General features: G+C 46.3%; 3 protein-coding genes across 3 annotated transcripts; 2 read left to right on the forward strand and 1 right to left on the reverse strand.

The window, feature by feature from the left end:
- Positions 1–430: 430 nt before the first annotated feature.
- On the reverse strand, positions 431–6,704 carry anapc2 (anaphase promoting complex subunit 2). The gene is made up of 14 exons (XM_026163956.1): positions 6,314–6,704; positions 5,345–5,594; positions 4,961–5,273; positions 4,578–4,710; positions 4,240–4,453; positions 3,634–3,753; positions 3,164–3,281; positions 2,837–3,015; positions 2,615–2,756; positions 2,423–2,498; positions 2,123–2,326; positions 1,889–2,021; positions 1,467–1,708; positions 431–966 (listed from the first exon to the last, which is right to left on the reverse strand). The coding sequence occupies exons 1-14, from the start codon at positions 6,410–6,412 to the stop codon at positions 757–759; spliced, it is 2,433 nt and encodes an 810-aa protein (XP_026019741.1). The 5' UTR covers positions 6,413–6,704; the 3' UTR covers positions 431–756.
- A 3,238-nt stretch (positions 6,705–9,942) lies between these two features.
- Positions 9,943–15,304, forward strand: rnf25 (ring finger protein 25). Its single transcript, XM_026163960.1, has 10 exons — positions 9,943–10,034; positions 10,251–10,322; positions 11,256–11,352; positions 11,608–11,675; positions 11,766–11,835; positions 11,928–11,999; positions 13,494–13,640; positions 13,715–13,804; positions 13,892–14,029; positions 14,425–15,304. The coding sequence occupies exons 1-10, from the start codon at positions 10,012–10,014 to the stop codon at positions 15,076–15,078; spliced, it is 1,431 nt and encodes a 476-aa protein (XP_026019745.1). The 5' UTR covers positions 9,943–10,011; the 3' UTR covers positions 15,079–15,304.
- Positions 15,305–16,504: 1,200 nt separating this feature from the next.
- Positions 16,505–22,486, forward strand: kat8 (K(lysine) acetyltransferase 8). The gene is made up of 11 exons (XM_026163959.1): positions 16,505–16,949; positions 17,451–17,525; positions 17,654–17,832; positions 17,905–17,958; positions 18,045–18,209; positions 20,389–20,478; positions 20,553–20,693; positions 20,780–20,873; positions 21,578–21,728; positions 22,018–22,172; positions 22,314–22,486. Exons 1-11 carry the CDS (start codon positions 16,634–16,636, stop codon positions 22,376–22,378), a joined length of 1,485 nt encoding a protein of 494 aa, XP_026019744.1. The 5' UTR covers positions 16,505–16,633; the 3' UTR covers positions 22,379–22,486.
- Positions 22,487–22,772: the final 286 nt, after the last annotated feature.

Genomic DNA, 22,772 nt, shown 5'->3' on the forward strand with positions numbered 1-22,772 from the left:
CTCGTTCCTTTGAGACAGACTTAAACTCTCCCAAGGTAACCAAGTCAGATCATTTCAGTTCCTTCTGCAGATTGTTCCAGGAAGCCGGGGCAGCGTGTTTAAAAGCCCTTTTCCCCAATTCTGTTCTGATTTTTGGGACAATCGATTACGAAGGGGAAATTCTCTACAGAGATCAGTTTGTGTCAGACACTTTTATTACTGCTGTAAAGCTTTAACATGGGGACTGACTCGCTCCTGGAGTCTCTGCTGGACATTAGAGGAACTGCAGCTGTTGGTGTTTCTTTGTTGTCAAAGAGTGTCTTCCCACTGTTGCAGCTGCAGGCCCTTCCGCCCGTGGTTTTCATCTCACAGAGAGAACCAGGAGAGGCTGAAATGTTTGCTCTATACTTTGGGAAGAACTGCAGCTGTTAGAAAAAGGCACAGATGAAAGTGGTTTTGAAATGATTCTGTTTATTAACCAGTTTTACACATCGGCGTTCACCAAACACCTTTACAGTTATCTCCAGGTGCAGCATCAAATCTGTCCGTACTGATGCTTAAAGGAGTGGAAGTGCTTTTATTTTGAAAAAACAAACACTGCTTTTCCTTTTTTTATTTAAATCCATGCTGCTTTCACATCATATGGAAAAATCCAGGAAATTTAAGTTAGAATTGTTCCATATTTACTCCATGAGCCCTTTTAGTAAAAATCCCTCAGAGCAAAACAAACGCTGGAATCTTCCACATATTCCGACGCACTTGAACGCAGCACAGTCATCAGTTGGATTTGGGCAGCCTGTAGACGTTGCCGGACATTATGAGCTGATGGTCCCTGACCTTCCTCTGCAGGAACGCCTCCAGCTCGTTCACGTCCATCTCCGTGACGACGGGTCCCGTAGCGACGAACATCCGCAGCATGGTGTGTATGCGTTCCAGTGTCATGGTGTCCAGGTTGGTGAGCATGGCCTGGACGTAGACCCAGAACAGCTGCAGAGACAGAGGCCCAGTGTGCTTACTGTGAGAGTTTAAGACCTAACTAGAACTAGCTGATACTTTTCAGGCTGAAGCGCTCGTTTGAGCTGCTTCCCCAGCAGAGCGGTGACGTTCCAGACAGCTGAAGACATACACCACGCGATTCACAAAGCACTGAACCCCTACGGCCCCTCCCACAAGAGGTGGGCTGTCCACAGCTGTGCCTCAATGGCTAAGATCCCGGCTCTCAGGCGCTCTCCCATGAAAGACCTCCTTAGGAGACCCAACCAGGGGTGAGTTACCCTCCTGGGATCATGCGGGTGCACCAAGTCGTTCACAACAATAAGCTCGTGATTTATGGAGCATGTGATCCTAAAACACCCACTGTCATTCATTATTAAGTGATTTTTATAACACGACTGAAAAGAAGCGGCACATCATCAGGTGCCAGGTTTCAAATACTTAAAGTAACTAAGTAAATAACCCTGAGACAGCAGGATGAATGAAGTGCGTACCTGCAGCTTCTCCTCCCTCTGCTCGGACTGTGTGGCGGTGTTGGAGTCCCTCTCCTCGTCGCTGTCGATCAGCATCACGCCTCTGTCCAGCTTCTCTTTCGACGAACCCTTCTCCACCACGTAGAAGTGGCCGCCCGCCTCCTCCCTCAGCACGCCCTGCTGCTGCCACAGAGCCAGCTTCCTGTGCACCAGCTCCTTCGGGGCGCCCAGCTTCGCACTCAGCTCCTCCAACGTCCAAGAACCTGAGAGGACGAGCAGGTACACGACGATCAAACTGCATCTCCCTCGACTCCACGCAGCGTAACGAGCGATGTCAGAGCCGATAGTTTACAACCATGACATCGCCATGTCAGGAAAACATCAGGGGTCATCGCAGAATTACATTTCACAGCATGAAAGCGCTCTGAAATGAAAGTCCTTACTTTTCTCTTGGAAGTACATGATGGTGGCAGCCTGGATGGGTGAGACCGTGAGGTTGGTGAGGACTCGGTCCTCCAGCTCCACGTCCAGAGTGACCGAGCCCAGGTGAGGCTTCCAGCTCAGCGTCCTCATGGCCTGAAACACAAACGGGACTCGACTCAGCAGGTAAAAGCGTAGCTGTGCATTTGGTTTCTACTGCAAACCAAACCAGAGACGCCACAGTGGGTCAACTCCACCTTCAGCTTCTCGTAGCGGTGGGTGTAGGCCTCCATGGCCTGGCAGACGACAGGAGGGAGCTCCAGCTTCTCCTCCTTCAGCGCGGGCCAGAACTCAGATGAGAGGATGATGGCCGACAGGGGCAGCGGCGGCTGCTCCTCCTCGCTCAGCTTTGACTCCTCCTCGCGGATGTTGCTGTTGATCCTGCGAGAATCCGCCATGTCCTGCATCCATCGGGTAATCACAACGTTCTCAGAAATTCATCCTTTCAGGGAATGTCCTAAAATATCTGGTTAACGATCCATATTCCAGATGTTTACCTTCAACATGACCTCGCAGTAATGCATGTGAGACTCGCCGAACCGCAGCTTCAGCAGCTCCACGTTACGAATCTCCCTGAAGACGCAGAAAACAGGACGGGCGTGAGCGTTTACTTTGCTATCAGTGACCCGACATGTTCAAAGTACCAACACTTTCTCTCAGCTTTAAGCTGGGCGCTGGTGCGGTCGTACCTGGCCGTGTTGTAGTTGAGCTGCTGCAGCAGCCTGTCGGCGAGCACGCCTCTGTACTCGTCTATGAAGATCTCCTTACTGCCGTAGATGCTGACCAGCAGGCTGATGATGTCGGACGAGCGGCGCTTCGAGCCCATTTTATCTGAGAACAAACACACGAGTAAGATCTTTCTCTTCAGCTGCGGTCTCCTTCTCTGCGCTCAGCGCGGTGCGTTCACTGACCGGGCATGGCGTCGGTCGGGTCTGGAGTCCAGTCCTCGGGGTCGTTGCCTTCTTCGTCGCTGTCCTGCATCTCCAGAGTCACCGGGTCTCCTCGGGACAGCTCGGAGGCGAGGTCGGTGCAGCCCTCTGCATCTCCGGTCAGACCGGCTACGATCTGCCTCACCGTGTCCTCCCGGGTCCTGAAACACAACACGGACGTTTGATCCTCTGCTAGGACGTCAAATGTTAAACTCATGTAGAACTTTACTCACAAAAAAGTGCACGATCAGAGCCAAAAGATCAGAGCAGGACTGAAAGCGAATCCCGCCGGCGCCTGCGTGGACTCACCTGAGGTACTTGCGGATCGGCTGGGAGACGACCTGCAGGATGACCATGGACGGGTCGAGCTCTCGGAGCGCTTTGATGGCCGAGATGTAAACAGTGAGGATGTCTGACGTGTGAACGCCTGCAGACAGATCAGTCAGTTTCACAGACGTTACCATAGAGACCAGCTTCCCTACACGATGATGAGGATGACCTGAGAAATCACACGTGTGCACGACGAGCTGAAAAACAGCTTCAAAATAAGCAAATCAACAAATGCTGTTTTTAAACAGCTGCATCAGCTCTATGGTCCGCCTCCACCTCCTCCTTCACCACCTCACTGAACCTCCTCTGGGCTCTTTTCCTCCTCCACCTTCATCTCATTGTTGTTTTCTTCTCTAATCCTGACTTTAAACATTGAATCGCGTTTAACTTAAAAAAATCTGCCACCGCGACTCATCAGGTCACAAAAATAAACCCCAACAGAAACCGACCCGGGTGCAGTAGGCGGCTTTCGAAGGCGGATTTGAGCGAGGTGAGGAGCTGCTGTCTCTGATTGGTTCTCTCCAGGCAGAACTTCAGATCCTCAATAGCAGCTTTGGATTCTGGGAAATCTGAAAGGAAGCACAAGAGCCAAGAAGAGTTTGAAATCTGGTTTACAGAGAGAGAGAATTATTATTGTTGTTTTTTGACTGTGGCTCTGTTACAAACAGAAACTGATTAAATGACGTTTTTCTGTGTTTTAAATGTTTATCTACTACTTTATTACTTTGTCGGGGAGCTCTTTCTACAAACTTCATGCCCTTCTTTATTGTTTTCGAATCCTTTCAGTGGGCCAGAGTGGATTCTTTCCTGGGGCGATTCTGTCCCACAGGCCTTATGTTTGACCACCCTGTTCTATAGCGGTGGCTAGCTGAAACGCTCCGTCGTCCTGACTCGAGCTGAGCTCTAGGCGATGACAGGAAACACTGCCGTAGAGGAAACGAGAGCTCCGCGGCAAAGAAAAGACTTAAAGAATCAGCAGGCGTCAGCGTCCAATCACAGCTCAGAGGTCAGAGTTCAGCCTGGCGTGGATCTGTAAACCTGCTGCAGACTCCCACCTCTGATGATGCTGAAGAGCTCCTCGATCCTCATGTTGACATAGATCCTGCAGAAGAACTGATGCATGTGGCACCTCCACTGCTTCAGCACCGAGCCGCCGCCCGGGACCACCTGGACGCCGAGACCGCCGGGGGCCGCTGGGAGTGAAGCGGCATCTCCGTCCGCCTCACTGGCAAACACTTTAGCCAGCCAGCCCAGCACCAGCTCCAACCACTGCTCCCTCACACACACACACACACACACACACACACACACACACACACACACACACACACACAGTAAATGAGGAGCAGGCCGCAGTGAGTTTCAGCGTGGACAGATGCTGCACATGTTTCACCTCCTGGAACTCCAGCAGGAAAGAGCGCTCGTACTCGCCCCGGCACAGCTGCTCCATCCGCATCTCGATGAGCTTGTGGAGGATGGTGGTGACGGCCTCGGAGCTCACCCACTCCAGCAGCTGCAGCTTCGACCTGGAAACAACCAATCAGACGTCAGCGTTTCAGACTGCATGAGAACAAACAGCTGATCTGAGCCACGCTTCAGCATCATAAATACAACTGTTAGAAATGATCGAAGATTTATATTTGCTATATATTATATTATTATTATTTTATTTTAGTCACAACTTTATTTATTTTTTTTTACTCTGAAAATTCAAGGAAATAATGCCAACTTCCTGCCTCGTTACGTCAATTATTTCAAATTAAAAGCCTGACTCACAGGATGTGGCTGAGCTCCTGCAGGTGTTCCAGGGCCTGCTGACACCAGCACTGCTGCACGGGGACCCAGCAGCCCCGGCAGGCCCCGCCACCGGGAGCCTCGGTGGCGTCCTCACCGCTGCCCTCCCGGTTCATGTAGACAGAGAAGGTCCGGCTGTAAAACTCCAGCACTCGCTCCTGGAGGACGGGAGCCGGGGAGAAGAGGAGGAGGGCCCTGATGGTGGTGAAGGCTCGCTCCATGAGGGCTTTGGATCCTGGGCCACACAGACCTCCACGGCCCTCATCCTGCCACGCCCCCAGCTTCTCCAAACCAGCTGTAAGGAGGAGGAGAAGTTTGAATGCTGCGCACAGAGAAAACCCATCAACTCTCTGATGGTCCACTCACCCAGAAAAGGTTCGAGCCTGTCCAGCAGAGTCCTGAAGGCCGTAAGCAGAACCCAGACCCTGTCCTTCTCCTCCATCTCGTTCTCCGGCTGCTTCAGGGCAGACCAGAACTCGGGAACCACGCAGGCAGACAGACGCATCTGCAGCGTCTCCAGCAGCCAGCTGCCCAGCAGCCGGCCCAGACCCTGATCGTTCAGCAGGGCCAGCGAGTCTGAGAGGCTCTGCTCTGACACCGAGCTACCCGGAGACACCTGAACGCAACCAAAACACAGCGTTACACAAACACAGGATGCACACGTGCTGGTGCTGGCTGACAGGGTTTCTTCACAGCCAGTTTCAGTTTGGATTTCTTAGACTGACCGATGACCCTCGTACAGAGGAGCAAAACCACGAGACTGGAGGAGACGAGTTTGTGTCTCAGCTTGTGTTTTTGGTTCAATTCCACTAACCCTTGTGGTTGTTTTGCTTCTTTTTGACCTGATCTGCATCTTGCTCCGAGTCTCCGTGCGCTCCTTTTGAGTCTTTGCACTTGCTTTATTAACCTGTGTTCATTTTACATTTCTTACAGTTGAATTTGTGTAGCTTTGTGGTCTTTCTCTAACTGTGAAAGTTCGTTTTTTCACACACTTGTTTCACCTCTGTTTTGTAACTTGTAAGTTTGGCTGTTTATGGACGTCACGTCACAGTTTACTTTACATTTATGAGGATTGATAACCAATAATGAACTCAGTAGGAAGCAGACAGAGGAAACAACACAGATTAGGACCATTAAGAAGACATCGATACATACAAGCCGAATTTAACCGAAAACTTCTCCTGATTAATGTGACATCTGAAAACCTCTCAAATTGCTAACAAACCACATCTACGACCAACAAAACGTTAAATCGAGAGATTTTTTAATGGAGTTCGGTTGCTCGTTATGCTACAGTCACATAGCTGCAGGTGTCCAGAGTGGGAAGCCACTCACCAGCGCCGCAGTGACGGTTTCCCAGGATTCAGCGACCCCGGGATTCGGTCCGGATCCAGACATCTCCACTGAGTCCGGTTCCATCGCACTTTCCTCCATTTTCTCACACTTTTCCTCACAAACCGCGAAGCAGCTTCTCGGTGTCCCACATTTAAACTGTGGAGGTTCTATCCGGTTATAACGTCGCTCCAGAACATCTACAAACACGCTCCATGTTTCCGGTGGGTATTACTCATGTCTAAGAATAATATTGCTTGAAATCAGCCCCAGTTTCTGTTATTACTCTGAACTAAAACTACATGTTCTTCAGTATCGCGGGTTTACTTCTTCTTCGTGATCACGATCTTCTTCTTCTTTTCGTGATTTTGACGCCAAGGAGTCATATGCTGCCCTCTACTGTCAGACAGTGCGCATTGTAAATCCTCGCAGATTTTATTTTGAAGTTCACAGGAAGTGTCTCTGTGGGCTGGTGTTTGTCATAACAATGGCGAACTTGTCATGAGGAACAAAATTGCCGCTATAACGTTTTAAAATGGCTCTGTACTCGGTTGTTCATATCCAGAAATGATCAAAGAATTTAGAGAAAAACAAAATCAACTTTTTTTTATGGAGAAAGAAAAAAATGTGAATACTTTAACATTTTTCCTCACAGTGTCATAAGTCACTGGACATTGTGGACATCCACGGTCACTTCATGCATAATGCACATTCTATGTGTGTGGACGTTTGCAGGAATATGTGTATGTATATGTATATTTAGATGCTGTACATTTAGATGCACACTCATATTGCATGTGAGTGTGCGTGTACACGTCTATTCTTATAGATAACTATTACTTACATGGAAAAATTATGTTATAACTATGTAGTTTATAGTTTATGTCTTGCATATTTCTACAGCTATATCCACAGTCACATACTGTCTATGCTACCGTTGTATATAGTTTAATATCTTACTTATTTTATATTTGTTTGTATTTTATTTGTATTTTTTGTATTATCCTTCTGCTTTCTGTCCCTGAGCTGACGTAATGCAAAAATTTCCACACAGTGGGATCAATAAAGTCTCATCTCATCTCATCTCATCTCATAACACGCTGACATAAGAAGAAGAAGACATAGAATAATCCTTTAATTGTCCCACAAGGGGAAATTTGGGTGTAACAGCAGCAAAAAAGACACATATACAAAGAAACAGTACACAAGACACAGAACAGAAACATACACAAGTTTTACATATTTACATTGAGGACAATGGTTACCAAAAACAGAGTATTGTACCATTATTAAATAAAATAAAATAAAATAAAATACAGGTAAGAGGCAAACCCAGGTTGTAGAGTGAGTCAGTTGATAAAATACTGCAGTTACAGCGCTGATGTAAACATCTGTGTTTGTTGGGAGCAGTTCTGGTTGTACAGTCTGACAGCTGCAGGGAGGAAGGACCTGCAGAAACGCTCCTTCATGCATCGAGGATGCAGCAGTCTGTCACTGAAGTAGCTCTGCAGCAACATCTACATGCATGGGGTGGGAGACTCTGTCCATCAGAGATGTTATTTTGGCCAGAGTCCTTCTGTCTCCCACCACCTGCACTGGGTCCAGGGTGCATCCCAGAACAGAGCTGGCGGATGCCACCACAGAGTCATAGAAGGTCTTTAAAAGCGCTCCCTGTACTCCAAATGACCTCAGCCGCCTCAGCAGGTAGAGTCTGCTCTGACCCTTCCTGTACAGAGCATCAGTGTTGTGGCTCCAGTCTAGCTTATTATTCAGGTGAATACCCAGGTGCCTATACACCTATACATGCGGGGCGATCGTGGCTCAAGAGCTGGGAGTTTGCCTTGTAATCGGAAGGTTGCCGGTTCGAGCCCCGGCTTGGACAGTCTTGGTCATTGTATCCTTGGGCAAGACACTTCACCCGTTGCCTGGTGGCGCCAGTGTCCGGCAGCCTCGCCTCTGTCAGTGCGCCCCAGGGTGGCTGTGGCTACAATGTAGCTGCCATCACCAGTGTGTGAATGGGTGTGTGACTGAATGTGTAAAGTCCTTAGGGACTAGTAAAGCGCTATACAAATACAGGCCATTTACCATATACGAGTCCACTATCTCAATGTCCACTCCCTGGATGTTCACCAGTGTCAGTGTGGTGTGTCCACCAACTCCTTGGTTTTCCCGGCGTTGATCAGCAGGTGGCACGAGTCACCTGCTGATCTGGACTCTAGACTTTGTGGCACGAGTCCACAAAGTCCAGAGTCCACTGTCTGTACTCAGAGTCTATGGCAGAGTCGTCAGAGAACTTCTGTGGGTGGCAGCGTGGGGAGTTGATGGAGAAGTCTGCGGTGAAGAGGAACGGTGCCAGCACTGTTCCCCATGGGGCCCCCGGACTGCAGACCAGCGTATCAGAGACACAGCCCTGTGTCCTCACATACTGTGGGCGTCCTGTGAGGTAGTCCAGTATCCACTGGGACATGTGGTGGTCCACTCCTGATAGCTCCAGCTTCTCCCTCAGAAGTCGTGGCTGGATGGTGTTGAAAGCACTGGAGAAATCAAAGAACATGATCCTCACAGAGCTTCCAGGCTTCTTCAGGTGAGCCAGAGCTCGGTGCAGGAGGTAGATGATGGCGTCCTTCACCCCGATGCCAGGCTGGTAAGCAAACTGCAGCGGATCCAATGAAGACCTCACCAGGGGGCGCAGATGGTTTAGAACCCACCTTTCCCTTAAATCGCCTATCATCATCTTGAATTCCTTCATAAACATATGGTAATGATATGTTTTGACATTCTCCAATGCAAATGTGCTGTTTATAAGATTGGGGAAACCTGCAGTCAGCGGAGACTGAAGAAGTCACCTGGATGAGTGACGAAACGTTTCTGCCACAAAACGCTACGTCCAGATGAACAGAATCAACTTTTGGAGATTTACTTTCCTGGATGATTGAGATGCATCAAGACATGTTTTGACATTATACATTAAATCTTGAGAGTTGTCTGCCCTCTGCTGGTCATAAACTGCATACATCAGTTTACATTAAGTACAGCTGATCATAGATTTCGTAATGATATTACTAAAAAATAATTTAATCATTTAGTCATACATTTTTTCCCATTAAGTAGACATTACTGCAATATTTTAGTATTTTCAAAAGTTACTTGAATTTCTCAACATTTGAAGTCACAAGTCCTTCAAGAATTTTAGGATTAACAAAACTAATAAGATTAAATTAATTGCAGTTGCGTTCTGTGACCACTAGAGAGCAATACTTACAGTCTGTGGATTAAAATAAATACGGATTATTTGCGTTTATATATGTACATTTTCAGTTTTTCTGAATTTGTTTTAAAAGGTAAAACAAAAATTTTAAATGTAATTTTATGAGTGAGTTTTGAATCCGTTTTAAATAAAAATATTTTATTTCATAAACATATTTTGAACACACCGACTCTCTCACTGTGGTTTCCTCTTTGTTCGATATCACATGAAGTTTGTTGCTTTTTTCACTACGATCCAAAGGTTTCACAGCCTCAGTGTAGTTTTTCATTGTATGGTGTTTTCTGTGATAAATGTCTGAGAATCTGTCAACAAATATCTTGTACGTTTTATTGTATTTAGCACGGTCTGTTTTGCCATGCTTTTATTCTGAAAGGTCTGTGTATACGCAACCTCCGGTTAGCCACAGCTAGCTGTTGCCGGCTCGCACAGCATCATGATGACGGCGGCCGAGTGCGAGTGAGTTTGTTGGATGAGTGTGTGAAGTGTGACTACTAAGCTTCTCTAATGTCGTGTCCGCGTGTGTGCTAACCCGCTCGGTGCCGCCGCGCAGTAAAATCTGACCGCAGGTCTGCTGCTGTGTCGAGCTAAAATGCTAACGCTAATTTTAGCCGGTTATGAAATGTCGCAGAGATTCAGCCGCACACACTAACTGCGCTGTTTTCTTGTCCGCAGCGTCCAGTCTGAGATCGAGGTGCTGCAGTCCATCTACCTGGACGAGCTGCAGGTGGACACGAGAGAGGACAGGTGAGCTAACAGCAGCTGGGTTAGCTTTAGTGCTGGTTGGTGTTGGACAGGTGAGACTTGTACAGGTGTTAAATGTCATCATTTGGAGGAAGTTAGTGCTCTTGGCTCTCTGAAGGTCCCAGCTCAGCCTGAGGTGTGGACTCTGGATCACTGCAGCTCCTTGTTTGGAGATTTGCTGCTCTGGGATAATCCAAAACCGAGTTTGGTCCAAGCTTTAGCTGTGGGTCAGATGGTCTCACACTCTAGAACACTTTGATGTACAGAAGAGTTTATGGTCCACTCAGTAACTGCAAGGTGTTCAAATCATCATCATCATCATCATCATCTTCACCCACCACGTGCTGACAGCTGGCCTGAGGTGTTTGTGGTGCACTTTGTTCTAGTCAGTCCAGACGACGTTGCTCCTGAAGTCTTGTTTCTTCCCACGCAGCTTTGCCATGTTGCTATGGCTTAGTTTCCTCCACTCCTGGAAGAGTGGATGATGTTTTGAATGTTTTCCATTTGTGAATATTCTCTAATTGCAGAATTAGAGAATTCCTTTTGAATCATTAGCCTTCATTCATTTTACTTTCGATGATCAGAGGAGACACGAAGGAGTTCCAGATGTGGCCAGCGGTTTACCACATCTGGAGTTGTGGCATTGATGATCATATTTGACACAGACTGCTACGTACCAAAGCTCCAAGAGAATCACAAGTCTGAGTAAAACGCAGTTTAAAACAAATTCAGATTTTGCCTCAAATTAGTTTAAAAAGTTTTTTTTCCATAAAAGTTGGGGAAAAAATCATCTTTAAATTTAAAAAGTTTGACTTCAGGACTCTGAGAGTGTCTCTCTTTTAATGCTTCTGACTGTGTTTGGAGGAAGTGATGTCAGCTCGACAGAGTTTGGTGGGAGGTTCTGTGATCGGTGATGCAGTTTTGTTTTTGTTTCAGGGGCTGGGAGGTGAGCCTGGACCTGTACCCGTCCACAGCCGAGGACTCCGTCTCACAGTTCGTCCGGCTCACGCTGACTTTGAGCCTCGATCAGCAGGTTCGCCTTTCACCGGCTCAGCTCGCAGAAACGTTTGTTAACTCCGAGACAGAAACGCACAGAAGACCGTTAGTGGACGGTTTATTAACAGTCATGTGCTGTGAGGGATAAAAAAGCTCATTTTTACATTTTTGGTGTTAACAAATCTCACGGTCACGGTTCATGGTCACATCACACTCTGCACTGATTGAACAGCTGACATCTTTCTGCAGTTTTCACTGAACTGAAATGAGTGTTTTCTTCTTCTGTGTTTAGTATCCCTCATCGTCTCCAGGGATCTCCATCCGGAACCCCCGCGGGCTTTCTGATGACAAACTCAGCAGGTGAGGAAGTGACTCATCTCCCAGCGTCAGTCCCTTCTGCTCACAAACTCTCAGCACTGAGTGTAAAACCCTCTGATTCTTCTCTCTTAGTGTCCAAAAGTGTCTTCAGCTCGAGGCTCAGTCCTGTCTGGGTTCGCCCATGTTGTATCAGCTCATTGAGGTTGTTATACGTGCTGTTTGTTTCTCATTAGGATAAAATGTGTCATTTCGCTGGGTTTATCTTAAAGTCTTGCTCTGATCTTTCTCCTGCAGAAAGCTAAAGAAATCCTGACTGAAAGCAATATTCCTCATGGGAACTGTGTCATTTGTCTCTACGGCTTTAAGGTGAGTCGCTTCCCTCCATCAGAGTTTGGAGTTCCCTCTTTGAATGTGGCCACATTCCTGTGTTGAATGCTTCCCACGGGGCTGTTTGTACACTTGTGGTCTTAGTCACAGCTCTTTGTTGTCTAAGTCTTACCTCAGCTTGCGTTTAGAGGTCATTTCAGCTCTGACCGTGTTGCTCGTGTCTCCATGCCTGCTCTTGTTCCTCTGATTGCCGTCTCCGTACGGCTGCAGCGAGAGTTTGGTTTGGACTCTGTCGGGCTTGTTCTCGGCGGGTGTTGGATCCAGCAGCGCTGCCCTGTGTCACCTGTTCTGTGACGTTTATGGACAAACGCTTTGGTGGCCTCAGCATAGCGTCTGTGCTTTGTGCAGATGACGTGGTTCTGTGGCTTCATCAAACAAGAACCTCCACCTGTCAGAGAGAATCAGCACCTCCATGTCTGACACTATGATTCTCAGGGAAAAGGGTGGAGGACCCACTCACAGGAAATGGGTACCTGCTGCCTGTGGTGCGTGGGTGGGTGGGTGGAACTGGGCCATTAAAATTACAAGTAAATTATTTACCAGGAACATCTGTGCTGTGGGGGTTTATTTTTTTATGGCAGCTGATTAAACAGGATTACAAAACACTCAGATAACTGAGCGTGCAGGCTAGCGTCCTGGTGTTTGTGCTGAACGTGGTCAAACATGGTGGTCGAGCGGTTATACTTCAACACGGTGTCACGCTTCTCCTCGTGTCTACATCAGAGCGCTGCAGGGCGGGGCTTAAAGCACGGCGACCATCTGCTTACTCTCCACCTCGCTTGTTTGCAGCTTGGTGTCACAGCGAGAGCCATCAGCATCATCATCATCTAGTTAGCTGGCATGAATAAACGTGAGCAACTTGTTTAACAGGTCAGCATCTCTGGTGCTCGCCTCTGTGAAAGTGACACAATTAGGACAAAGACTTTTGTTTTTGTCTTGAATTTGTTGTGTTGGATATTCAATCCTGACCCAGAAAGAGACGCCTGAACATTTTTTGTGACCATTTGTTCTGTAGGTGGTGCCTGACATAGTATCTACTCAGATCAGCTCGACTCGACTCATTTTTAGGGTTTTCCATTAGTACCTGTTCTCAGGTACTTTTTTAGTACCTAGTGTACCTACTTCCGAACGATCTGAGAAAATCTGAAAATGTGACATCAGCAGGTTGCATGCTGCCGATTGGCCAGTCAGGAGCATCGCTCGATGAGTCAGGAGGGCGACTCTTTCACAAAAATCAAACCCAGCAGTGAGAGAAAAGGTTCCACACGCAGTCCAGATGCTTATCACCGCCCCAACGCCCTCCATTGTTGTTGTTTGTGTCAAATACAAATGAAGTCACGGGACTTTTGGCCATGTTGCTATAACAACCCCAAGCACATTAGGTGGTACTCAGTCGTACTGGAAAACGACAGAGATGGAGTAGAGTCTAGTGGAACGAGTCATGAGTAAAGTCATTCATGCTTTGGTTGTCAGGAGGGAGAGACGTTCACCAAGACGAGCTGCTACCACTACTTCCACTCACACTGCCTCGGCCGCTACGTGAGCCACTCTGAGAGGGAGCTCCAGCAGAGGGAGAAGGAGCTGGAGGAGGACAAGACCAGAGACAGAGCGGACCACCAGGTCAGACGTCAGCAGCTGCACGGATGATTAATCACTTTGAGACTTTCTGACTCTGCCTTTGATTCTTCTGACAGGAGCTCACCGTGGTGTGCCCGGTGTGCAGAGAGCCGCTGACGTACGATGTTACTCAGCTTCTGTCGTCTCCCGCACCTCAGCTGCCCGAGGTAAAGCTCGTTCTTAATTCACCTGTTAACGGATGTTTGTCTGATGTCGCCAGTAAACGTTACCGGGCTTCGTGTTTCTCCTGTCAGCTCGACGAGGCAGCGATCGGTTCAGACTTCCAGCAGAAGTGGCGTGAACTCCAGAAGCTCTTGGAAAGTCAGAGGTCTAGAGGAGGGATCATTGACCCCGAAGTGGAGTCCAACCGCTTTCTCATCCACATCAACGAGGTAAGAATGTGTGTGAGGCACTCGGTCCCTGTCTGCAGTGGTTTGCGGGGACGTTTACGAGTGTAAACGGGGGTAATGGCGAAGGATGCGTTGTGACCCTGACCGCACATGCCTGAGTTCAGAGAAGATCAGAGTAATCCTTGTGAACAAAACACTCAGTTTCACACAGTTTTTTTTCTACTCTTGGCTCTGTGTGATGTCATCCAGAGGGGATTTACTTTATATGGTCATGTCAGGCAGAGAGAGAGAAAGGAGCAGCCAATCAGAAGAGTTGCTTTAGAGAAAGAGGAACAAACACCACTTGGTAACCGGAAATAAGCAGAACACGTTGACTTTAATGTGTTAAACAATGTTTTGAATGTATTCAATGTATAATTTTTTTTTGACATTCATAGGCTCCACCTGCTGCTGAAAATGGAAATCTGGATGCCGATGAGCCTCCAGGCCCTCCAATCTCCTCAGCCTCTAACGTTCCTGCTGAAACTGGTGACAAAGCAGACCAGTCTGTTCTCGGGCTTTCCCACTGTAAAGGTGTTCTGGGACAGAGGCATCAGCACCAGGTGAGGGGGCAGAGAAGAGGAGGAAGGTCCAGACCCCATCACGAGAGAGTCGCCCCCATCGCAGAGGACCTGGACAAACTCTCTCTGTCTTCAGACTGTACTGAGAAGCCAGCTAAAGCTCAGGGTAATCGTGGCCAACAGGTGCAAGGAAACCCAGAACTATGTCCCTCAAAGACGGACGGGGGTGTCAAGGCAATGGAACAAGAGGCGCAGGTGCCCACATGTCAGTCGGGTTTGGAAACAGAGTTCCCAAAAGATGCTGCAGACTCTGCAGGCAGTCGAGGCCATCGTGGACGGAGAAGAGGCCACTACAGACCTGCCCCACACTCCGGGGCTGCTGGACCTGCACGGCACCACTGGGACGATCGTGGCTCCAGGAGCAGAGGAGGAGCCAATAACCTGTGCGGCAGAGGAGGCGGTCCCCGTCGTGGTCACGGCAGGGGCTTCCAGCAGAAGGTGGTGGAGAGGGGAAGAGAGGAGGTGCTATGACAAAGGGCGACAGGAGGGCCAATGAACAAACTTACATGTGCCTCCATTGTCAGTGTGCATAGATCAAAGTCCTGCAGCAGAAAAGACGTTCACTGTAGTGTCCCATCCTCCTGTCCATCGCCATCACCCTGCGCTTTGGTACGCACTTTCACGCACGCTATCGGGTCCAGATGGTTGTTGCTGTATGTTGTGGCACTATATAAATTAAAAGAAGTACAAATCCAAATTTCTCTGGATGGCAGCTTTGGTGTTTTTCTCTTAGTACAGTAAATAACTTGTATGTGGACCCTCTGTGATATACTGATATTGCATTAAAGTGCTGCAACCAGGTACCGGAGAGAAAACTGACGGTAGAGAGGCTGAGTGTCTGTGTTAGTATGCCTGCTGCACCAAACAGGAAGTCTGCCTTTGATAACCATTAACTGGATGTCTGTTGTCAGACCTAAAGTTCTGAAAAGCCTCAGTGAGAGCTGATGGGTTCCTGGATTGAGATATGATTTCAGACTTTCAGACCTGATAGGAAACACCTCTCGATCGAACATCTTTCTCAGATTGTCGCATTAGACTGACACATACAGCAGTGTGTCATCTGCATCAAAGCAAACAAATGTAGAATGACTGGCTTAAAAAGCGTAGTGGCAGGTAGACAAGCACGTGTCAAATCCAGAGGGTAACAGTGGGCAAACGAAGAGTTTTAAGAAGCATAAGAAGATAGTTTGACTTTGCCTTTAAAATATGCAGCAAAACTTTGATCCACCTTAAACTACCAACAGTGCAGCAATACTGGAAAACTCAAACTCTTTCTGAAACTCTGGCACACGACTGTTACACTTTAGGTGAACTCCAGCTTGACATCTTGCTGTGATGTGTTTGTCTCCATGGCCTGGCAGTTGAGGGGATGATTTTCACTCAGCTTTTTTTACTCTGCTCAGCAAACAGGGAACAAACGTAAGAATAAAAAGATCTGTGAACAGATCTGCAGTCACTGAGCAGGACTTATCAACATAAACTTCACTGTTAATGTCAGTTTGATAAACATATGGTACTATAATTTAAAACTGCATGCACAACACGATCACTAGGTACCATTTCATTTATTACATTTAAAGTATTTATTTACCTCAAATCAAAAACTGATGTGAAGTGTAAAAAAACCCCCAAAGAAAACCCAATAATAGTAATAAGCTACTCTTCCATTGTACTGACAGACTTTGACCTGGGGGAGTTATGAACCATCTTTTTTAGTGTATTCCTGAGCTTTTGCTTAAATCAAGTCTCAACAAGTGAATATTCATTAGAAAATTATATATATATATATATATATATATATATATATATATATATATATATATATATATATATATATATATATATATACCTACCGTTAAGCAGTGAGGCGAAATCGCCAACGTCACAGCGCTAAGGATCATGGGAGATGCAGTTACTTTACCGTGAAAGAGGCGGATCGTAACCTGCGCCATCTTGGCACTTTGTCCTGTTAAGCCCCTCTTTAAACTACGCAGACGTGTGTGGCTGTTTTTAAACCTCGGAGGTTATGACTGGCGGGAGCGAATTTCACAAGAGCTACGCTAATAACAAGGACTCGGAGCCCACGATGGACGTGGACATGGATTCGAGTCATATGGAAGGCGAGCGGGGTGAGCTGGACGGCAGCATCCCGGCTGCGTGTTCCTCCAACGGCAGTGGCGGGGAGGAGGATGAAGCGGAGGCCCTCGGCCGCTCCAGGGAGGCCGGGAGTTCGAGTAGTCAGCACATTCCGGATAGAGGAGGGGTGCTCGGTGGCAGGGAGCAGGAGGTGTCGGTGGCAATCGGAGAGACGTATTTATGTCAAAGAGCCGATAAGACATGGCGTGAGTAAAGACCATGTTCTGCTTTTCCCTTCTCAATTTCGTTGGCATGCTAGCTGTCTTATTATTTTGGATATGGACTCAGTGCTTTTGTTTTGGTGAAAAACTGCCATCAAACAGTTAAAAATCTAAATGACTCGCATAAAGTCCCAAACGGCTTTGGTCCAAAAACTTAATTCAGCGATCGCTTACTAACTGAAGATTTTTAGGGCTTTCTAGAAAATTCTCTATGGATCTTTAAACAGTGACACTTTAAACAACAAACGGCCCACATCTAAAAGTTAGCACTGAAACGTAATAAACACACTAAGGTGTTTAGTTATGTTTGCCGAATTAAATGACGTCTCGATACACATAAGGTGAGATTTTAACAGCCAAATCTATACAAAGTTTATGGTTAATTAAGGCCCGCATTTAAGTCCCAGAAATCTGAAGGGAGTTCGGCAGGAAGTTGCTTGTACTGCCGTGAGTCGCACCAGCTGATGGTTGTTGCTCCTTTCACAGACACAGCAGAGGTTATTCAGTCCAGACTGAACGAACAGGAGGGCAGAGAAGAGTTTTATGTACACTATGTGGGGTGTAAGTACAAAAATACTTTCATATTTTTAAATTCTGATTTATACTGCATGTTTCTTCTGTTTAATTCATGCTAAACGTTCATATCCAGCTGCTGTATCTACATCTAATTTTCTCTGGGATTCGTGCAGTCAACAGGCGGCTGGACGAATGGGTGGGTAAGTCTCGCCTGGCACTTACCAAGACAGTGAAGGACGCGGTTAGGAAGAGCACAGAGATCGGTGGTGTTGGAGATCTGGGTGACCAGCCTGAGAGGAAGATCACCCGCAACCAGAAGCGCAAGCACGATGAGATCAACCATGTGCAGAAGGTATAGAGTGTGTGTAATAACACCAGGAGCGTTGCATAACTTACAGTTTTCTAATGAAGCTTTTCTTTGCAGACATACGCAGAGATGGACCCAACGACAGCTGCGCTGGAGAAGGAGCACGAGGCGGTGTGTAGTCACAACCACTTTTCTTCCACGTTTTTTCACTATTTCCAGTATTTGGTCAATAAGCTAACTGTTTCCCTCACTTTCAGATCACCAAAGTGAAGTATGTGGATAAGATCCAGATAGGAAACTTTGAGATCGATGCCTGGTACTTCTCACCATTTCCTGAGGATTATGGGAAGCAACCCAAGCTGTGGATCTGCGAGTACTGCCTCAAATACATGAAGTACGAGAAGACGTTCAGACATCACCTGGTCAGTCACCTCAGTTCAGGACGTTTGTGTCTCATAGAGTCATACCTGCTTTTTTGTTTGAGTCAGTGAATGATGGCTTTATGTGTGAGACAGAAGACTGTTAAAGGATTGTTATCCAGCCTGATGAGATTCTTATTAAAACGTTGTGCTGTCATGATTCTGTCAGCCTTCGTTTTACTCAGAAAAAATGTCAGTCATTCACAAATCTGATAAATGTGTGCTGTGTGCTGCAGCCTGGTGTAGGGCTGTTCGATATAACCATATATATCGGATGACGATATAAAAACGTCTGTCGTTTCATTTTACGCTATCGTTTGTTTCGTGGTGTCGCAAAATAAACTGTTTACGGCAATATTTGTTCATGGTTTTGATGTCACTGTAGTGGCTATATTAGTTTCTTAAAGTTCTCTCTTCCTCTTAATGTTTAATATAACCACACTACGGACGGACAAGCGCCTGTTTTTATGCGTTGTCGTTAGCAACAATGAAGGTGACAGCATCGCGTGTCCGCTTGTTTATGTTCCACATAAACCTTTCACAATAAAGCTCAAGATCCTGTTCAGACTTTTCAAAATAAACTGAATCACGTGAAAGAGCAGATCATTTACAGATGAGAAGCAAAAAAGTAGACTAAAAAATAGACCTTAGACTCAAATGTTAGAACAGGCTTCTCCCCGCAGTACGCCGTGTAATAAATACAAAGAAAACGGCGCCGTTACAACTTATGTCTAAAAATGTATCGTTTCATGCATCGGTTAAAACTTCCCGCAAGTCGAGCTGCCCGAGATTCACAGACTTTACAGAAAATGTTACATTTTTGTGATTTATATCGTTATCGGACGATAGATGTCTGATATCGGGATATGAGATTCTGGTCGTATCGCACAGCCCTACCTGGTGCCACAAAATAAGTAAAGTCATCCCCGCTCAGCAAAGCGAGAGGGGTGTGATGGTGCTTCTCCACAAAAACCAAAAAAGCTTTGAAGTGATGCATCTTTGACTTTAGCGATCTGCTGTTAACAAACCAAAGCTGGGTGCTTCTCCGTATCCCAGCACGTATCTTTGTGTTCGGGTACATTAGATGTTAATTACTTGTGGATCTGTCCGGGTGTAATCCATGTTTTTCGTGACAGCAGCGTCCCGTCACTTCACCTGCACGGCAGCTGTCAGTAACGCCGTAGAGCCGCTGAGCACACAAAACTCACCACCATGAAACCACTAAATCACTACCACTCACACTCACCGTCACCTGCTGCTGCACTGAGACAGAGGTCGCGTTTAAAAGCGCTGCTTTAAATCCACACTTTTCCACCTCAGCTTTAATATCTTGGATTGAAACAGTTAACCCTGAGGTTAATCGCTAAGCCTCAAATCTGTTCTTTTGCTCAGAGCTTCGTGTTTTACTGGAATCTTTGAGGTTTAGAGCTCAACATGCACAACAACAAAAGACATGTTAAGAAGGAATACGTCAGAATCCTTCAATGGAAGAAATACGACACTGATGTTTCCGTCTTTGTTACCTGCCTCATTCATACATCCACAGCTTGTGTTTGCTGCAGTTCAGCATGTTTAGATCTAATATTTTAATGCTGTTCTACATAAACTGTCCTTATTAAATAAAAGTGTCAGACTTTGCTGTTTATCGAACCCACCAGTGTGAAAGTCTCTCGTGAAAGCTGCAGTTCAGGCGTAAAACAAATGAATATGTAATTTCATTCGTATGCATGTTTGTCCTCAAATTCAAACAGTCATACACAGTACGATATGCAGTGAAATGCTTGGACAACTGCTCGTGACCTAAAGAAAACAAAAAAGGAAAGGCTATGAATAAGATAGGAAATAAATATGAAAAATTAAAAAGGGTAAATTTAACTAGGAAGGAATAAAATCTAAATTAAGGTTAAAAATGAAATAACTGTACAACACAAATTAGAATGAAGGGTAAATTTAACTGGGAAGAATAAGATAAAATATATAAATTAAAGTTGAAAATAAAATAACTGTACAACAAAATACACAATATAGAACTATATAAGAATGTATGAAGAAATCTAAATATAAATAAATATATACACAATAACAGCAGCTGTACAAGTATTAACCGGAAATTTTTAGTTTCACTCTTAAATCAAACTGCAGTGTTTATTTGACCTTTGACCTTTGACCTTTTCCTCCTCAGTCACACTGTCAGTGGAGGCAGCCTCCAGGCAAAGAGATTTACAGGAGGAGCAACATATCTGTGTACGAGGTGGACGGGAGAGACCACAAGGTGAGCCCGGCTGAACACCGAGCTGCTAACGTGGGTTTGTGTTCCTGCTGCTGACTGTCGCTCTCTGTCTGCAGATCTACTGTCAGAATCTGTGTCTACTAGCCAAATTATTTCTCGACCACAAGACGCTTTATTTTGATGTGGAGCCCTTCATCTTCTACATCCTCACTGAGGTCAACAAACAGGGAGCGCACATCGTCGGCTACTTCTCCAAAGTAAGTCCTCAGCGCGCGGCTCAAAGGTCGTTTCCTCGTATTCATTTCAGACTGATCGTCACGACTTCTGTGGTTTTATTTTTCAGGAGAAAGAGTCTCCAGACGGGAATAACGTGGCCTGTATTCTCACGCTGCCGCCTTACCAGCGCAGAGGCTACGGGAAGTTCCTGATAGCTTTCAGTAAGTGACAGTGAATGAATGATGAGGGAGCGTCCTGGAATACCAGAGCCTGGAGTTTGTAATCAGAGCTTTTTAAAGATGTTTGCAGAAAAAATTTTCAGGCGAAACAGGATTTCAAATGTTAAGTTGGGAGTTTCAGATGGACTCGAGATGACACCAATAAGTTGTTTCACATTTATAATAAAACCGAAAGGAAGTCAGTAAATCTGCAACTCCTGACCTCCACCAAAGAGCTGATGTGATTGGTTCAGCTTTCACATGGATGGATGAATGAATGAATGTACATCAGACTGAGAAAAGATAAATTAGGAGTCACTGTTTCAATCTCACAATGGTATCACAAGCTGATCCAGGTGTCCTCCAGCCTGGTAACTTTCCAAGCTGTGTTTGTTTGGCATATCTGAATTTCTATAAAATATCAGATTTGAGTTAAATTATCAGATTTTTGTCTCCTGTAGAGATATGCTTTGTGGATTGAGGCCCCAAGAGATCAAACACACTCCAACTTAAGAAAACACGAGCAAATAGAAAAACCCTGCAAAAGCACACAAAACACAACAGATTTTGAGTAAAATACAGTGCAGATGGGAATAGTGCAGCAGATGGATGGATGGCAGGGGTGTAGTCATGACACCAACAGAGCGAGTGACTGAAGGAGAGACGCTCGCTGGCAGCAGCTCTGATATCGCCCGTTTCTGCTGCAGGCTATGAGCTGTCTAAGCTGGAGAACACAGTGGGGTCTCCGGAGAAGCCGCTCTCTGATCTGGGGAAGCTTAGCTACCGAAGTTACTGGTCCTGGGTCCTGCTGGAGATCCTGAGGGACTTCAGAGGAACGCTGTCCATCAAAGACCTCAGGTAGACACGCAGACACGTGCAAAGCTGGACGATTCGGCTTTGCTTTTCCACTTGTTTTGTAGACGCTGTGAAGGTTAAGAACCAAAACGATTGTTTGGCAGCTCAGAGATGCACTCAGTGTGAAAGCTCTGCTGTTTTCAATTTTACAGCAGACAAACTTTTATAAGTTTACGTGTTGATGTGAAACTTGGTACTCGACGAGTTTCTGATCAGAACTTTTAAAAACAAAACCTGGAATTAAAAAACAAACTCTCTGATTTTAACCTTCGTGTCCGTCTGCGTCTCCCAGCCAGATGACCAGCATCACACAGAGTGACATCATCAGCACGCTGCAGTCGCTCAACATGGTGAAGTACTGGAAAGGTCAGCACGTCATCTGTGTGACGCCCAAACTGGTGGAGGAGCACCTGAAGAGCGCCCAGTATAAGAAACCACCAATCACAGGTACCTGCACAGATGTTCCAAAAATCTTCTCATCTTATTACAAACATGGCGTCAGGCTCTCAGATCTCGAGGATTCTCGTGTCGGGTTTTTACCCCGCAGCTGATTTGCTAACGTCAGGTGTGATTGTGTCTCGCTCTCAGTGGACACGATGTGTTTAAAGTGGGCGCCTCCAAAAAACAAACAGGCCAAGCTGTCCAAGAAGTGAGGAACGGAGCCGCCGACGTGTGATCACCCGCCGGGCGCTCGTGTCACTACTGTACATAATTTTTAGTCTCTCCTGTCTGTATTTTTTTAAATAAATCTCTAAAATAAAGCTTCGTCTCCTGATCTGATTCCTACATACGTTAAACATCACTGAGGAAACGAAATATTTGCTGCAAGGATGAAATATTCCTTTAATTAGGAACAGAAGATGTTTACGATCGAATAAAAACTCGTCCTAATTAAAAAACCTTGGTGTTCTTTTTCAGTCACTTTCTCGCTCATCAGGAAACTAAACAGTGATCACACTTCACTCTGGTTTCTAATGTTTCATGTAGTCTCTTTACTTTCTGTTTAAACAATACTTGAGGTTTTGTTCTTTCATAGGCTCAGAGGTT

The sequence above is a fragment of the Astatotilapia calliptera genome, chromosome 4 (genome assembly GCF_900246225.1).
Source record: "Astatotilapia calliptera chromosome 4, fAstCal1.2, whole genome shotgun sequence".
Classification (NCBI taxonomy): Eukaryota; Metazoa; Chordata; class Actinopteri; order Cichliformes; family Cichlidae; genus Astatotilapia; species Astatotilapia calliptera.

Coding starts and splice junctions, on each gene's coding strand:
- anapc2 (XM_026163956.1), bottom strand. CDS start 6,412: ATGGAGGAAAGTGCGATGGAACCGGACTCAGTGGAGATGTCTGGATCC. Junction 4,711..4,960: donor CAGGAGCTCAGCCACATCCT/GTGAGTCAGGCT, acceptor GGTTGTTTCCAG/GTCGAAGCTGCAGCTGCTGG. Junction 2,499..2,614: donor CTCAACTACAACACGGCCAG/GTACGACCGCAC, acceptor CTGCGTCTTCAG/GGAGATTCGTAACGTGGAGC.
- rnf25 (XM_026163960.1), top strand. CDS start 10,012: ATGATGACGGCGGCCGAGTGCGA. Junction 11,353..11,607: donor CTTTGAGCCTCGATCAGCAG/GTTCGCCTTTCA, acceptor TTCTGTGTTTAG/TATCCCTCATCGTCTCCAGG. Junction 13,805..13,891: donor CCGCACCTCAGCTGCCCGAG/GTAAAGCTCGTT, acceptor TTCTCCTGTCAG/CTCGACGAGGCAGCGATCGG.
- kat8 (XM_026163959.1), top strand. CDS start 16,634: ATGACTGGCGGGAGCGAATTTCACAAGAGCTACGCTAATAACAAGGAC. Junction 16,950..17,450: donor AAGAGCCGATAAGACATGGC/GTGAGTAAAGAC, acceptor CTCCTTTCACAG/ACACAGCAGAGGTTATTCAG. Junction 22,173..22,313: donor TAAGAAACCACCAATCACAG/GTACCTGCACAG, acceptor TCTCGCTCTCAG/TGGACACGATGTGTTTAAAG.